This window comes from Amia ocellicauda, chromosome 16 (genome assembly GCF_036373705.1).
Source record: "Amia ocellicauda isolate fAmiCal2 chromosome 16, fAmiCal2.hap1, whole genome shotgun sequence".
Classification (NCBI taxonomy): domain Eukaryota; kingdom Metazoa; phylum Chordata; class Actinopteri; order Amiiformes; family Amiidae; genus Amia; species Amia ocellicauda.
Window position 1 is genome coordinate 29,552,126 of NC_089865.1, and position 17,190 is coordinate 29,569,315.

Genomic DNA, 17,190 nt, shown 5'->3' on the forward strand with positions numbered 1-17,190 from the left:
CAGGGGGCTGTTTCGACTTAATTAATGTTTGTGGGGGAAGCGTACATCATGTTCCTGGGAGATCATAAATGATCACAGGCGTAGTAGTTCATTGAGGAGGTTTCAGAAGTGATTTACTACATTATCACTAATAGCCTGCCTGTCTGCCACCTTGTTCTTCACTTGTGTAGTGCGTTTTTTTTTATGGCCCCGAGTTCAAGTTGGCTGAATCTCACATGTACAGTTAAAGATCATGCAAAAAAGCATGACCACCTATTAGTGTCAAGCAACTATTAATCATAACCGCTTTCCCAGTAATTTCGCTGTTGAGAACTGGACACATATTTCCACTGCAATCATCATTCCTGTGTTCGGGGTGTAATGCAACACTTACAAAACCAAAATACACAGATCATCCTTTAGAGACAGAGGTGTGAGCCAGTACCCGAGTGTAGCTGTAGTCATCAATATTTAGCATGCATTTGGGAGCTGATTTACTGCATTCCCTTTTTCTATTATTATTATTATTGTCATTTAGCTGACACTCTTATCCAGGGCGACTTACATTTGTACCCATTTATACAGCTGGGCATTTTACTAGAGCAATCTAAGTGAAGTACCTGCTCAGGGGTACAACAGCGCTGCCCCACCTGGGATTTGAACCCACAACTTTCCAGTTATGAGTCCAGAGACCAAACCACTACTCCATAGTGCTGCCCTACTCCATAGAAGCCTTTCATTTAGAATTAGAGTATTTGTGTAGCAGCTACAGCGTTTTCACAGATTTAAGACACACAAGGACAGTTGGGATACAGTCACAATTAATGTGTGAAATAGGGCCTGGAGGGAAATGGCAGGGCTGAGTATTGTGTGAGTTTATGCAAATTATTATTTTTTGTGGTGGTGTTTGTTTTAACAGGGTTTGTTTATCATCCGAACGGTGGAAAATACCGTGATTCATTTCAATTCATATCGCCCACCCCTAATTCAAACACGATAACAAATGTACTGTGGGAATTTCTCAGTATTTGTTTCACCCAGGCTGCCAGATGGGATGAATTCATGAGAAATACAGTAGTTTTTGTTAGTCTAACAATGAAGACAGTGCAAGAGGTTTTTATCATTTTTAAATGATTATTATTGCAAGGAACTGTGCACACATAAAACGCAATGTAGGGTATAAGATGAAGCTTTGAGAGGACTTGATTGCCCCTTAATCTTGGACAGAGAAGTCACTGGCTGATTCTGTCTGTGTGCAGTTGAGACGTCCCCCATTTTCAGTGCCTCCTCTGTTTTCCTTCAACAACAACAACAACAAAAAGAACAAAGTTAATGTCTTTGCACACTGTTAAGGAAGGTTTTTTTTTTTTTTTTTACAGACTATACCGCACTTCAGTAGATAGATTTTTGTTTTTACAGATGTGCTGTTCAGTGCATTTAGGCAGTGTGCCCAACCCTGCTCCCTGAGAGCCATAATGTAAAATCATTGTTAATGGTTTGGATACTTAAGAAAATGAAATCGAAGACACTGACATTTTCCTTGTCTAGACAAAAGGGCCTGTATGTACTCGTTTCTTGCCTCTAACTGCTTTCACCTACCTGTTCATGGTGGGTCTTAGGCATAGCTGATTTCCTACTCTCCTTCCAGCACCTCACATTGCCTTCCAGGGTGCAAGAAAACAAGAGCCATTGCCCTTTCCTCTATCCTTCTTCGACGTGAGGCGCTTTGTTGGTGCCCTCTGAATTTGGGGATGCCAGGCGAGATCTTCCATTCCCTCAGTTGGCATTTGGTTGCCAGAAACTGAATCTTCAGTCAGTGCTGGTGTGGTTTGGCGCTCATGACAGGCTGGGTCGGCCTCAACTGGTACTCTTGATGTTTGGTCAGTAGAACTGTTTTCTTGGAGAGCAGGCTCAGCCTTCTGTCGCAGAACAGGACGGCTTTCCTCACAGGGGGCAGCTTCCTCTAATGACAGGAGCAGCTTCTAAAGTGGGGAGCTACACATCATTATAGGCTCCCACTGATCATGCTTGTTCCAGCTATCCTGGAGGCTGGTAGGTTGCTTGAATGTCTGGTATGGAAATGAAGAAGGCAGGGTCCAGCTGCCAGCCTGGGCAGGGCTGCGTCGAGGCGGGGTGAAGTGAGGAACAGAGGGGGTGTAGGCATACTTCATGAACATCTCTTTGGGGTCATGAAAGGTGAAGGGAAGGGAGAGGGCCTGCAGGTCCACAGGAGAGTCAGAGGGGTGAAAATGGGGGAAACTGGGTCCTATCTCCACTCTGGGGAGGTCTGAAGTTTCTGTAAAAGAGAGGGACGGGACACAATGTTGGAAGCAGGGATACACCACTTCACAGTAAACACCACCATTTAAATTATTCTAATTCTTAGATTTAGACTTTAGCATATGTATTTTAGGAGACAGATTACATTTTGGACTGTTTTCATTAGTTTGTTTATCGTTGTAATAGCTCCTTACCTGGTTTAATGAAGAAGGTCGGCTCTGACCTTTGATGACTTTCTTGAAGTCGCTGTCTATCACGGTCCGAAAAATGTCTCTTGTCCATTTGTAAATTGTAATTCTCTGGTTAAAAATGTGTTGTTCTTCAAAGTTATATGTGAAGTCAATGGCAAATGTTTTTCTGATTGTACATGAGGATTCTTATGTTTCCATGGAGATTTGAGTAAACGGAACTTCAGCACCTGCAAGGTTCTACGTTGACGTTGAACATTCTACTGTTGTTGTAGGGGCTCTATGACATAATGGGAGTTACCAATACATAACACATGCTAATACCTTTATTGTATAATTAATTGATTTGTGAATTTATTTATCTATTTCATTGGGATTTTTCTGTTGATTGTTGAAACATCATAATGATATGTATATAGGGTGCAGATTTTTATTGAAAAAGCAAATGAGTGTGTTGTGTTACTCTACACATTGGAAAGCCATTTTGTCACCCACTGTAAGCAGTGAAAATGTTTTTATATTTATGCTTAGAAAAGTAATAAAACAGTAATGTATTGTAGATTCATGTATTTCTTAGAACAGACCTGATTATTTATACCTGAATGACTTGTCAGGAATCAATTTAATTATACTGCAGAAGCAGAGAGCAATGGGGTGAAAGAGTTAGTGAGTGAGTGAGTGAGTGGTGGGCAGAACTGCAAGCTGTGGTTTTGTCTTAAGTATGTTTTTTGTTTTGCCATATATACAGTGGGGGAAAAAAGTATCTGATCCCCTGCTGATTTTGTACGTTTGCCCACTGACAAAGAAATGATCAGTCTATAATTTTAATGGTAGGTGTATTTTAACAATGAGAGATAGAATAACAACAAAAAAATCCAGAAAAACGCATTTCAAAAAAGTTATAAATTGATTTGCATGTTAATGAGGGAAATAAGTATTTGACCCCTTCGACTTAGTACTTGGTGGCAAAACCCTTGTTGGCAATCACAGAGGTCACACATTTCTTGTAGTTGGCCACCAGGTTTGCACACATCTCAGGAGGGATTTTGTCCCACTCCTCTTTGCAGATCCTCTCAAAGTCATTAAGGTTTCGAGGCTGACGTTTGGCAACTCGAACCTTCAGCTCCCTCCACAGATTTTCTATGGGATTAAGGTCTGGAGACTGGCTAGGCCACTCCAGGACCTTAATGTGCTTCTTCTTGAGCCACTCCTTTGTTGCCTTGGCTGTGTGTTTTGGGTCATTGTCATGCTGGAATACCATCCACGACCCATTTTCAATGCCCTGGCTGAGGGACGGAGGTTCTCACCCAAGATTTGATGGTACATGGCCCCGTCTATCGTCCCTTTGATGCGGTGCAGTTGTCCTGTCCCCTTAGCAGAAAAACACCCCCAAAACATAATGTTTCCACCTCCATGTTTGACGGTGGGGATGGTCATTCCTCCTCCTCCAAGTTGAGTTGAGTTGATGCCAAAGAGCTTGATTTTGATTTGTCTCATCTGACCACAACACTTTCACCCAGTTCTCCTCTGAATCATTCAGATGTTCATTGGCAAACTTCAGACGGGCCTGTACATGTGCTTACTTGAGCAGGGGGGCTTTGCATGCGCTGCAGGATTTCAGTCCTTCACGGCGTAGTGTGTTACCAATTGTTTTCTTGGTGACTATGGTCCCAGCTGCCTTGAGATCATTAACAAGATCCTCCCGTGTAGCTCTGGGCTGATTCCTCACCGTTCTCATGATCATTGAAACTCCACGAGGTGAGATCTTGCATGGAGCCCCAGACCTAGGGAGACTGACAGTTATTTTGTGTTTCTTCTATTTGCGAATAATCGCACCAACTGTTGTCACCTTCTCACCAAGCTGCTTGGTGATGGTCTTGTAGCCCATTCCAGCCTTGTGTAGGTCTACAATCTTGTCCCTGACATCCTTGGACAGCTCTTTGGTCTTGGTTATGGTGGAGAGTTTGGAATCTGATTGATTGATTGCTTCTGTGGACAGGTGTCTTTTATACAGGTAACGAGCTGAGATTAGGAGCTCTCCCTTTAAGAGAGTGCTCCTAATCTCAGCTCGTTACCTGTATAAAAGACACCTGGGAGCCAGAAATCTTGCTGATTGATAGGGGATCAAATACTTATTTCCCTCATTAACATGCAAATCAATTTATAACTTTTTTGAAATGCGTTTTTCTGGATTTTTTTGCTGTTATTCTGTCTCTCACTGTTAAAATACACCTACCATTAAAATTATAGACTGATCATTTCTTTGTCAGTGGGCAAACGTACAAAATCAGCAGGGGATCAAATACTTTTTTCCCTCACTGTATGGAAATATATTTGTGCTGCAGAGACATAAAACAACACCCACAGTCTAAGCACCTTTTCTAAAAGCTTGCACTAAGAGTTTATTTCCCCACATACTTTTTTGCAAAAAGTGCATCTCCTCCACACGATTGATATTTGCATCTTTCCTAACACTTCCTTTTCAACACAACAGCTGTGGCTCAGTCTGTGATGGAAACAAAGCTTAAATAACTGTTCTAAATATTTTTTCCAAATGTCCAGACTGTCTCTTTTCTTTACCCAGTTGTTCCTTCCTATCAGAGTTTTAGTCTTACATTTTTTTTGCATTTGCCATCAGCAGGCCCAGCGTCCACTGTTTTGACTACAAGCACACTGACGCAGTATCTGCAATGCCTTTCACGTCCAAACACTCTTAATCAGCAACTCCATTTTAAATCAATGTGTCACGCCTTTATCAGCTCTTATGTCGCTCTGATACTCATAAGTTACCCTTCACAGCCACTGTTCATGGTCATCGAGAGCTGCTTTATTGCTGATGTTCCCCATTCCTTGGGGCTGATAAAGTACTATATACTAGTATGTTAATCACACTATACCATTGCTCTGTATAGTGCATCTTCAGGTCAAGGCCTCTCAGAGCATTTTCACAGGGAAAGTATGGTATCATCCTCCACAACTCCACAGTTAATCAACATCACGAAACAGTAGATTGTTACATTAGGCTGAACATGGCTTCTGTGTCTGTTTTCATAGATGGCATGGAAATGACTATAATAAAACACCAGCCTTTTCAACTGGAGTGCTTCTCTTTAGTTGTTTATGCACACATTTTTACTCTCCATTTTCCTCTTTCCCGAATCCCAAGATGTCTCTCTCACACAAAAAAGTAAATTAAATTAAAAGCCATGGTAGTTTTGCCATTGGCACCAGTCACCTTAATTCAATGAAATTCTTCACAATAAGTTCTCCACTGCCCAGCCAGACCTATAACTTGTAACAGACCTATATTTGCTTCTTTTTGCACTCACTGACCAGCTGAAAAAAGAGGAATGTAGTCAAATTCAGTTGTAGATAAGTTAAGGCATACAGGTGATACAAGGAACATAATGACCTTCTGTGTTTGAAAAGAACAAGAGATGTCTGATCATAAAAAGCAGAACAAGTGTAGACTTTTAATAGGTCAACTGGGAAAGCGATCCAGTGTCTTGAGTCAGCTCCTCCAAAAAGTGAGCAAAAGCCCCGTCTTCTGAACTCCTTCTATCCTCATTTATTTTACATTAGAGAAATGTGATTCAGCATGGCATGGTGAAAAACTGGCTTGAATTTATAATGTGTAGAAGGTGACGGTAGTTAACCCTATACATGCAAAAACACAAACTGACACGCATATCTGCCTGCAAGGTCAGGTGTCTAGGCATTTTTTTAGTCCACTTTAATTCAACTTCAAACTGCAGCGAAGAATACAGCAGAAATTGGGAGGAAGGCTTTAAGCCAGAAAATTGCAGAAGGCTATCAGATGAGACTGATTTAAAAAGACGTAATTGCCTGTGACTGTCGTTTTTTATTTTTATGTGAGAGAATATGTACATAGAAGGATAAAAGCCATTGGCAGGATGGGGGAAATAATTAGGCCGAAACCACATGGATTACAGAAGTCCCTTTGAATGAAAATCAATTGAAATTGTCATTTGCATCTTAGGCAGAAGTCTGTGATCTTGGCTCTTCTGTTGCATTTGCTCACAGAGGACTCTGCATTCGCTGCACTTCTTGGCTCGGCTCTGCTGTCCTGTGGGACACGGTCTCCTTTTCCAAGCCACAAAATAGATGTTATGCCCTTATTCACTTTTAAATGAGACTCATATATACATTTTATTTATTTATTGTTATATAAATGATCTATATACAATAAGATAATGCTGTTTTGTGTGTATTTGCTGGTCTCTCAACACAACTGGGTTGACCGTATATTTTCTGCATGAAGATCTAAGGCCCAGATAACTGAAACCTGTTGTGATCGGGAATTGTAGTTCACCAGTTATTGCCGTAGGGTCCTTCTTATGAAACGAGACTGAGCAAGCTGAAAATAAAATCTTTATCTTATACGAACCGACTGTTGCAAACGGATGCCACCATAAGTTAAACTCTGTATCTTTAAGGTGTGATGAAAAGCTTTTATCACAGTTTCCTTTTGAAACCATAGTGGATATCAGACGTACAGTTTTATTTTTCTTATTATTCTGTCCTTACTTGTTTATGATGTAGAAAATCTTGTGAACTTGACTTGCTTTCCTTGTTATTTACCACAATGTTCATATTCTGCATGTTTACCCTCCAGAAACCTAATTTCAAACACTCATGAAGAGACAATGCCAACATAAAATGACTTAATTGTACATTGATGTGGTTATACACCAATCAGCCATAACATTATGAGCACTGGCAGGTGAAGTGAATAACACTGATAATCTCGTTATCATGGCACCTGTCAGTGGGTGGGATATATTAGGCAGCAAGTGAACATTTTGTCCTCAAAGTTGATGTGTTAGAAGCAGGAAAAATGGGCAGCGTAAGGATCTGAGCGACTTTGACAAGGGCCAAATTGTGATGGCTAGATGACGGGGTCAGAGCATCACCAAAACTGCAGCTCTTGTGGGGTGTTCCTGGTCTGCAGTGGTCAATACCTATCAAAAGTGGTCCAAGGAAGGAAAAGTGGTGAACCGGCAACAGGGTCATGGGCGGTAAGGCTCACTGATGCAGGTGGGGAGCGAAGGCTGGCCCGTGTGGTCCGATCCAACAGACGAGCTACTGTAGCTCAAATTGTTGAAAAAGTGAATGCTGGTTCTGATAGAAAGCTGTCAGAACACACAGTGCATCGCAGTTTGTTGCGTATGGGGCTGCGTAGCCGCAGACCAGTCAGGGTGCCCATTGCTGACCCCTGTCCACTGCCGAAAGCGCCTACAATGGGCACGTGAGCATCAGAACTGGACCACGGAGCAATGGAGGAAGGTGGCCTGGTCTGATGAATCACGAGTTCAAGGTGTTGACTTGGCCTCCAAATTCCCCAGATCTCAATCCAATCGAGCATCTGTGGGATGTGCTGGACAAACAAGTCCGATCCATGGAGGCCCCACCTCACAACTTACAGGACTTAAAGGATCTGCTGCAAATGTCTTGGTGCCAGATACCACAGCACACCTTCAGAGGTCAGTGGAGTCCATGCCTCGACGGGTCAGGGCTGTTTTAGTGGAGAAAGGGGGACCTACACCATATTAGGCAGGTGGTCATAATGTTATGGCTGATCGGTGTATTTGTTTACATGAATTCACTACATATTGTAGAATGGGGTATATTGTATAGTTACTGTTAATACACCCCTGTAAAACCAAAATAAAGTGTAGGAACTCAATGTGAATTAATAATTAAGCACAGACAAGTACAATCAAACATGGAAAGCAATGGCAAAGCAGACACATGCATTGTAACACCACAGTAAAATAACTGCATTACTGGGCAAATTTACAGTGGTAAGCATCCATAAGGGGTTTGCTGTGAAAGTAGGGTCTTTTCAGCTGTTGTCTGTCTCTGTTGCGTCCTCCTCCTGATTTCAGTATTTCCGCCTGTGTTTCAGACTCTTGTGATTTATGCCCTGGGAGTTGTTCTGCAGGACAGTGCCACCTGGACCTTGCCTTACAGGTTTGTGACCCTTTCATTTAAAGCAGCGGACGTGTGTGTGTTTGTGTGGTTGTGTGTGATGGTGGGTTTGCTGATTTTGGTTCATTTTGCAGTTGAAACCCTTAGCCTCCAGAGGTCAGTGTAACTGACTTGGGAACCCAATTACTTAAGATAGCATTGCGGATTTACCCAAAAGCAATATCATGAAAATAGTGCCATCTCTTCAAAAAGGGTTTAATTCAGTCCTTCTCCAGGCATACTGCATCTGAACTCATGGCAGGACACAAAATGGATTGCTAATTTGCTCAAAGCCTTTAAACTGTTGTCAATGTAATTCTGCCATGCTTATTTATTTATTTGGGTTTTGGGAGCTGTTTTAAGCAGTTTGCCTGGGAAATGCTGAAGTTGTCAAAAGACTACAAAAGAGCTACAATGTCAAGATGAGACCAGTACACGGTTAAACACAATACTCTTTTTATAGATTCCTCATATAAATAGACACAGCGAAAGCCTGTTTTTATCAAGAAATGGCAAGATAACATGGATATATATCCGACACATCAGGTAACAGATCTGCATAAGTAGACGAACAAGAAGAACCGCATGAGAAGCTCAGTGTTGATAGTAAATTAAAGCAAGCTGTACTGATTAATTAAACATTAAGCCTTTTCTTGTTTATATAAAGTTAGATAGAGAGAGAGCTATATACACTTGCAAAACAGTATAAAGAGGGACAACTGGCAAGAGGTAAGGGTGCTGTAATAATAGAGGAAGGTATATAAAGCGACAGCTGTAATTATAATGGCATGTGGTGTCAAATGTTCTGTTTATAGTTATCAGTTTGGAGTATCTTACATCATAGACTCGCATACCTAGAATTATACCAAAAATACGGCTAGTCAACTGTTTCTTGTTGTAGCTGCATGGATTGTGCAATCCCTTAAACCTTAATCTTCAAGTTACAATCAGTCTTATTCCATTTGTATGTCATTGTAAGTTAATACGGGTGTTTTGCTGGCCGTGCTGTGGGACTGGCTCTGTGTTCCCAGTCGCTGAGTGACGGCTCGGCTTGACTTGACAGTTGCTTTTGTGGCGTTTGCGTACCTCATCTAACCTTGAGTTTTTCCACTGTGTTCACAAAAAGGTAAAAGGGGGAAGTGCAGCTGTAGCACTTACTGTCACTGCTGTCATTCAGACTGGGCTCCTTATCTCTCCTGTGCAGGTTTGATCCAGACAGGTTTAACGAAGTGGCTGCCAAGAGGAATCTGGCTCTGCTCGGACTCTCTGGAAGCCAGGAATGCCCTGAGCTGAGGTAACCACACAACGCCGCCAATCGCATCGTCAGACTCGCTTCCAACGCACTGACAGGCTGCGTTCAATGTGCCGAAGTGGCAGATAAAGTCTGAAAGACGTCCTCAGACTGACAGGTTTCAGAGGTTTTATTCAAGAGGTGGGGCTGCATTAGATTGTTTAAAATAGCAGTGCCTATCTTGAGTGTGGCAGGGTGTTATGGATGCCCTGTGGAAACAAAATGCATAAATATGATTACTGGGCGCATTCCTTTCCAACCTTTACTTTTTCAGGAATGAATATATCGGTACAGTATTCAGTCGACGCCCACTCTGACATCTACTAATTAAGTTAACAGGCTGGTGCTCATCCATTTAAAGTGAATGTTTAATTAGGTGTTTATTTGTTTTTGTCTGTTTCTCTGTTGACCCACCTGCCGGTTGCAAATGAGAATCACTCGAAACACTACATACCCTGTGTGGACATTTTTGAATACCCAATTAAGGTTGCATATCCTCGTTAAGTGCCTAATGCTGCTAAACATCACTAATCGAGAGTCCAGAAATCAGAGGATTGGCTGTGTCACAATGCAACAGGTTCAATCTGCTTCTGTTAATATTTCTAGACATCGAAGCTGCACCCCCACATGCCCTGAAACATCCAGGAACATGCAAAACCCCAATTAATTCAGACAGAAACGATAAATGGAGAGTGTAAATGTATATTATATTCCAGAACATAATTGTCCCTTGTTAATTACTCAGGTCGTGCAATCAATCTGAATAATGCAAACGGACTTAAGAGATTTGGTTGAATTACTAAATGTCATTATTCATGCATATGTATTATAGATGGGGCCGTACATTTTGGCATGACTGAAATACAGTTTTAAAAGCCAAGTCATGCAAAACACAGGGCCCTAATTATAGAGGAAATATTGGTATTCTGAAAAAAGGGTTATATAACAGCATATTGCTTCAGCCTGATGTCTGTGTTTTTTCCTTTCCTTGTTCACAACTCACAATGTTCTTTCTTTGAGCCTTTTCTGAAGAAACGCATTATGATTTTACTGTAAGTTTAAAGTGGGTCCACCTAGGTCCTCTTTCTGGAGCTGCCTTTCTGGGATTTACTGCTCAGTGGAAGGTGTGGGGAAGTATAGTTAACTATTGATATACTTTACATACAATATGTAAATCTGGGGATCAAGGGTACCTAAACAATAATTTTCTTCAACATATTTTTAGTTGTTGTTCCATTTGCATAAAGAAGTACCTCAGTTTTCTCATACTTCATTTCCATCTGTGTCTTTGGCTCACAGTTGTGTGAAGCAGTCGTTTTGATACTATCCCTCTCGGCTCTTAAAAATTCTTCACTAATTCCCTCCAGAGCTGTGTTTGATCCAGGCTAAGACATTTCCATTTCTTTCATATTGTACCATATGACATACCCTTCCACCCTGACATTACAGTTTATGTTTCTCTGGTTTGTTAATCAGGAATCGCACACTGTATTCTGCATGAAGGTACCTAGATCCTTCTCATAGATTGCCTGCACCTATTTATATACCATCAATTTGTATATCCATAAAAAGCACTACTATTTGTATTTACTCATATTGAATTCAGTTTGAGTAGGGACTACCTTCACGGACTTCCTTTCCTCCACAAAGTGTACGAATGAAAGCTTGGTTACTGATGAATGAGGAAGAGCAGAGATTATCCCGATCACAGTTATATTCCAGTGAGAGTTGCGTCCCAGGCTGACATTTTCTACCTGTTTCTAAGAGCTTCTGCGTTCAATCAATTCTTCATTAACATACAATCTACCTGCTTGTTTTTCCCCTGATCTCAGCATGGAACCTTTGACTTCCTGCACTGGATGCAGTATTCATCAGACTGAATTGGTCTGCTGTGACCTGGTTCCCTTTCACATAGTTTGTATATACATTATTTATTTAACTGCCAGCACTCAACTGGGCAAGGTGGGCCAATTGTTCTTAACGGACATCTCGTGTATTGATATTTGCTGTTTGTTAGTCCACTGGCTCAACCTGCACGTTAGCTACCGATTTGAAATGTTTGGTGTCTGGTGTCCCGTACTGTGGCTGTCAGGTTGCTGCCTTCAAAGCTCGGCTGTCCAATTCGCTGTGTCAGGTAGCTTTTAAACGTGTATATTCAGTCAGATTGACACTCTCGTGGCCAGGCTATTAATTGTATTTTAAAAGTTCCTCCAGTTTTGGAATAAATATAGCTGTCATCACTGTTAACATGACTCGGCAGTTTGACTTTAACTGTCGGACTGAAAGTGCACATCTCCTCCACGACAAACTAATTAGATGTCTGCTCCCATGATGTTTGTTTTAAGTCAGAGCTGGGCTTTCCCCGGTTCCAGAGTTATATATGAGCAGAGATTAGGATTTGCTTCAGTGATTTAGTCAACATCTCTCGCATATCCAGAGGCTTATGTTTGACGTAAAATGGTCTTTCAAGATGTATCTATTTTAAAATATCATGTCACACCTCATTTTCAAAAGGTTAAGCAAAGCGAATGTTGGGAAGATTGGGATAACATCAAAGGGCTGTAATTGGCCTGAAGAAATACAAGACTTAAACGACTAAAATTAAAGGAAAAATCACAGAAATGCTGTCCCTGCAAGAGGCCTTTTCAGATTAATGCTTTCTTATGCCAATTTGGACAATACAAGGTGCACCCTGCATCATTAAGAGGTTGTCTGTTTAGGTTCTGTACTTAAAGTACCTTCTGCCAAGCTGCAAATTGCTGCTCTGCAGAACTTCTGTCACACTGTTAGTCAGCAGTTTGCTGTTGCTGACATTTTACATGTTGAGATGAGTGCAGTCTAAAAGATGTGGTTGTGACACTTTTTTTTTTTTCGCAGTCCACCGTGGCCCACATAATAAATAGTGGAATTTAACAAAACAATAAGCATAAAAAAGAATAAGATAAAAAAAAATGTATCTTAAGCATAACAACATGCTTACCTCCCTGTTATTTAAAGAGTGGTTATAATTTCTGTCCATATTTGAAACAGATTTAACCTAAGGCTAAACATAGATTTTTATTTCACAGTTTAAATGGGATGAGTTGAAGGCTGGGCGTGCAAACAATGTTCTGCCTATGGTTAGGAGACTTAGGATCTGTGTTTTAGATATGCGGTCAACTTTGATTTGTAATCTTAGTGCTGCATTCCTACTAGGTTAACTAAGACCGAATAAGTTACATTCTGGCCATGGCACCGAAAATCATTCTTGACTATGGGAGGGGTTCTCATTCCTTGACTGTTCATCTGCTAAATGAAACTGCTACCTTCTGTATAACATTGCAGGATAATTGGTTCAAACTGTCTGTGGGTCTGCAGATGTCTTTTCCCTTGAGCTTGGCAAGATCACCAGTAGTCTGTAGTAGAGACCAGATAATCTCATGTTCATTGGAGGAATAGCAACATGACAAAATGCTGGTGTGCTGTCTTAGACCTTAGATCCCAGGAAGATGGCTTCAGCAACAGGGTTGAGTAGTTTATCTCACACTTCAATGACAGTTTGGTGATGATAGTAAAGTCTGTCCATGAACAGAAAATGCTGCTTTTCAGGTCAATTAATGCAACTAAATGGGGCTTCCGATTCAGCTTTCAGTGCATGCATGTTAAATGAAACTGCAAGGCAACAAATTCATTGTGTAACTCCACACTCACTTTATGACATGTAGGCTGTAGGCCTGGCCTTCTGCACTTCACCAATTTATTACAATTTGTCTTAGACCGCAGGCTTCATCGGGGGTGCAGGGAGACCGTTCTACACCCCTTCGTCATGCGTATGTAACCATGGCAATGGGATTCAGTAAATGCTGTAGATTATAGAAAGGTTGGAGTTGCATCATCTCCTGATTGCTCATCTTTTCTGGCTTTGGAATGTGAAGCCGTCTTTTCCACATTGCAGGATCAGCAGAGTAAATTAGTTATTTAATGCATGTACTGTATGTTCTCAGCATAACCAAACACTGGAAGTCCTTTAAGACTCAATCCTTGGTAAATGATTTAGACTGTCTAAACACTTTAGACAGTTGAAACTCTGAGGAGAAATCAACAGGTGTTGAGGAGAACACATTTTGCAATGGTAATTAAAAACCTGAGCAGTTAAGAAAAAGCCAAGGAGAACAGATGCGTCTTTGTGAATTTGCTCATAGCCTACTGAAAACATTGCTTGGATTTATGAGGACACTTTAAATAATAAATAAAGAAATGGTCAGCCTGCAATACAAAGCAAACGCCTGCATTAAAGCAAATGTATTTGTGTCTCGCAGTATAAATACTAGGATCAAAGGCTTGTTAAGTGATGTGCAAATGTGTTCAAGATGATCGAGTGCTGAGATTCTGTTCAAGTAGAGGGAATTAGAGTGAGGTCTAGGACAGTGGAAAGAAATGGAAAAATAACCAGAAAAGGCAAATCTTTCGAAGTGTGATATGCTAAAGCCGGAACCAGGGAAAGCAAGTGATACTTTGTAAAGTCATATTTTCAGTTCATGAAAACTGAAATGTCTTGGTTAGATAAGAATTCACCCCCTTGGGTCAATACGTGGTAGAACCCCCTTTGGCAGCAATTACAGCTGTGAGATTTTTGGGATAACTCTACTAGTTTTGCACATCTGGATTGTGCAGTATCCGCCCATTCTTGCCAAAATTGTTCAAGCTTTGTCAAGTTGGATGGGAATCATTGGTGGACAACAGTGGGGTCACTGTCCTGCTGAAAGGTGAGTCTCTGTCCCAGTCTTAGGTCTTTTGCAAACTGAAGCAGGTTTTCCTCAAGGATGTGCCTGTGTATAGCTCCATCCATTTTGCCCTCTAAGTCCCTGACAAGGTTCCCATTCCCCGCAAAGCATCCTAATAGCATAATGCTGCCACCACCATGTTTCACAGTAGGGATGGTGTTACCTGTTACCTGATCAGTTTTTGTTTCATCGGACCACAGAAATTTACATGGGCTTTTTGAGAAATGGCTTCCTTCTTGCCACTCTTCCATACAGGCCAGATTTGTGTACCTGAGCTATTTTTGACACGTGGACACCCCCATTTTTCCCCCACATTTAAAAGTGTGGAGTAGGTTGTGTAGAGCAGAACACCACACATCCCATTTTAAATGCATCAAGATTTCAGGTTGGAGCACAACAAGATGTGAAGAAGTGTAAGGGGGATGAATTCTTCATATACGCACTGTATGCAGCTGGAATGATGAATAGTCTCAAACATCAGTGCTTGTTCCATTCTATGCATGTTGTGCCTCTCCTCATCTAGATCATCTGTTCTCAAGGCATTGAACGGAGGGCAGTAGTGCAGTTTCCTCAAATAAATACTTATTCTATGGCCACAATTTACATTTATATGTAGATTGTAAATCATCGTGGCTCACAATACAACCCAAGATGAGTAAAAAAAATACACACAGATCCCTCAGGCAGGAGAGGTACATGATATACAGACAGATTTATTCCAGTACCAATAGCAATCTGAAGGTTTCAAAGGATTTGCAGCCTGATTGTGACTAGAGAACGAAAGCAAATCCGAAGTGAGTCAATTGGCTTTATAGACATCAAGCTCTCGTTCTTCAGCCCACATGGCCGTGTTTACAAAAAAATAAGGTTACTGCCGAATTACTTCTCTCAGAGCTGTGGGCTTCTGACCACCGTCAGATCACTGATTGAGGTTTTCAGGGGGTTCAGACATGAAATTCTATCTGGATAGTGTATTTTGATGGGATATGTAATATAATCCTGATGGGGGGCATATACCTATCTACTGTGTGTGTGTGTGTGTGTGTGTGTGTGTGTGTGTGTGTGTATAATTTACACAAATAACTGAAACTGCAATGAAACTACACCACAGCCAGATCTTCTTTCTGACCATGGTCCTTGTTTCTGTCTCTCCTGCCCAGATTTGCCTATGTTGTGGCCACCATGCTGCTCAGCTCCCTGGTCAGGAAGCTCAAGCTCCACAGAGTCCAGAACCAGGTGGTGGAGTCCCGCTTTGAGCTCGTCTCCACGCCCAGGGACGACACCTGGATCACGCTTAGCAAGAGGGAGTAGACTCAACCCGTCCCACCGAGGTCCTGTGAGTCGCTCAGGGGATCTGTATTGTAAGACTCACTGCAAGAATGGCCTTCATCATGCTGACCTCTCTCAGAAGACCAAAACTTTTTATGAACTGATTCTCTAGCCAAGCTTAACCCCCTTCACAGCCACCAATGACTGTAAGCAGTGCAATTTAAAACCAACAATGATCTGTGATTCGACTGTACTGTTGGTTGGTTGGTTTGTTTTTTCAGATGTGGAATCTGCTGGATGCATTGAAATGTCCAATGTCGAGTGGAAGAAAATGGAAGAACATCTATGGTAATTACAGAGACCGCCATCTATCTTGAGACACCAGGGTCTGCAACTTGGCTCCAGAAGGGCCTGGGTGTCTTCAGGTTTTCATTCCCATTGGACCTTTCAGTTACTTCATAGATCTAGTCATTTAACTAATGCAACATAAATAATTATGTTTTAAGGTTTTGTTGATGTTTTTAATGATTTGTCTTTATTCTTTACAATAAGTTCATAAATTCCTTTCATCCAAGGTGTGCTATTTATAATGGATTAGCTCAGAGAAGTCTTTAATCCACTCAGTTGGCCAGCTATTTCAACCCATTGAGTCCTGGTCTTATTTTTATTGCTATATTGAACATGTTCACTGTTCATATTTGTCAAACTTCCAGCAGTTGACTGCACACTGAAAGAGTCCTAGAAAACACCAAACCATTTACTTTAATCACAGACTCCTGTTCCACAAAATATCTGAGCTGATGTCCAGCAAGGGGAAGGGGGTGGGGGGTGTCAGAAGGCTGTAAACTCAGGACTGACAGATACAGTGGAATCTTGCCACCATGAGGTTTTCAATTAAAGGGAAAAGAAGATCCCCATTGCGATTGGTCTGCAATGATATCTGTATCGACCAATCAGGCTCATATCCAGGACCAGTTTGACCAAAAATATGTATCTTGCATGCTTTGACACAAAGCTACATTTGACATTTTTTTTTTTTGTCTTTTTATAAGTGATTAAAAAATGCTTGTTTTACTTGCATGTCTTCTCTGATGTGGACTTTTTGACCCAATCCTAGTAGGAAGCCAGTCCTTCGCAGGGCAGCACACACACACACACACGCACACACACACACACACACACACACACACACACACATCTAGAATAGCCTATCAAGCTAAGCAGCATGACCTTGGGATATGTAAGCAAAGCAGAGAACCCATCAAAAACCCACGCAGACACGCAGAACATGGAAACTGCACACAGGCCAACACCAAATGCTGGAGTTGATGGGTTGCAGGAGCTGTGAGGCAGCAGTGTGTACTGCCGTGAAAACGCACTGCCTAATCATCATCACCATCTCCTCATCAGACCCGTCATTGTGACCTAT

At 41.5% G+C, this 17,190-nt stretch overlaps 1 protein-coding gene across 1 annotated transcript in view; it reads left to right on the plus strand.

The window, feature by feature from the left end:
* cyp20a1 (cytochrome P450, family 20, subfamily A, polypeptide 1) overlaps positions 1-16,841 on the plus strand; it is a 39,297-nt gene extending 22,456 nt beyond the window's left edge. The window contains exons 11-13 of the mRNA XM_066687820.1: positions 8,377-8,441; positions 9,643-9,732; positions 15,653-16,841. Coding sequence (XP_066543917.1) covers positions 8,377-8,441; positions 9,643-9,732; positions 15,653-15,803 — 306 coding nt within the window. The 3' untranslated portion in view covers positions 15,804-16,841. The remainder of the gene's footprint in view (positions 1-8,376; positions 8,442-9,642; positions 9,733-15,652) is intronic.
* Positions 16,842-17,190: the final 349 nt, after the last annotated feature.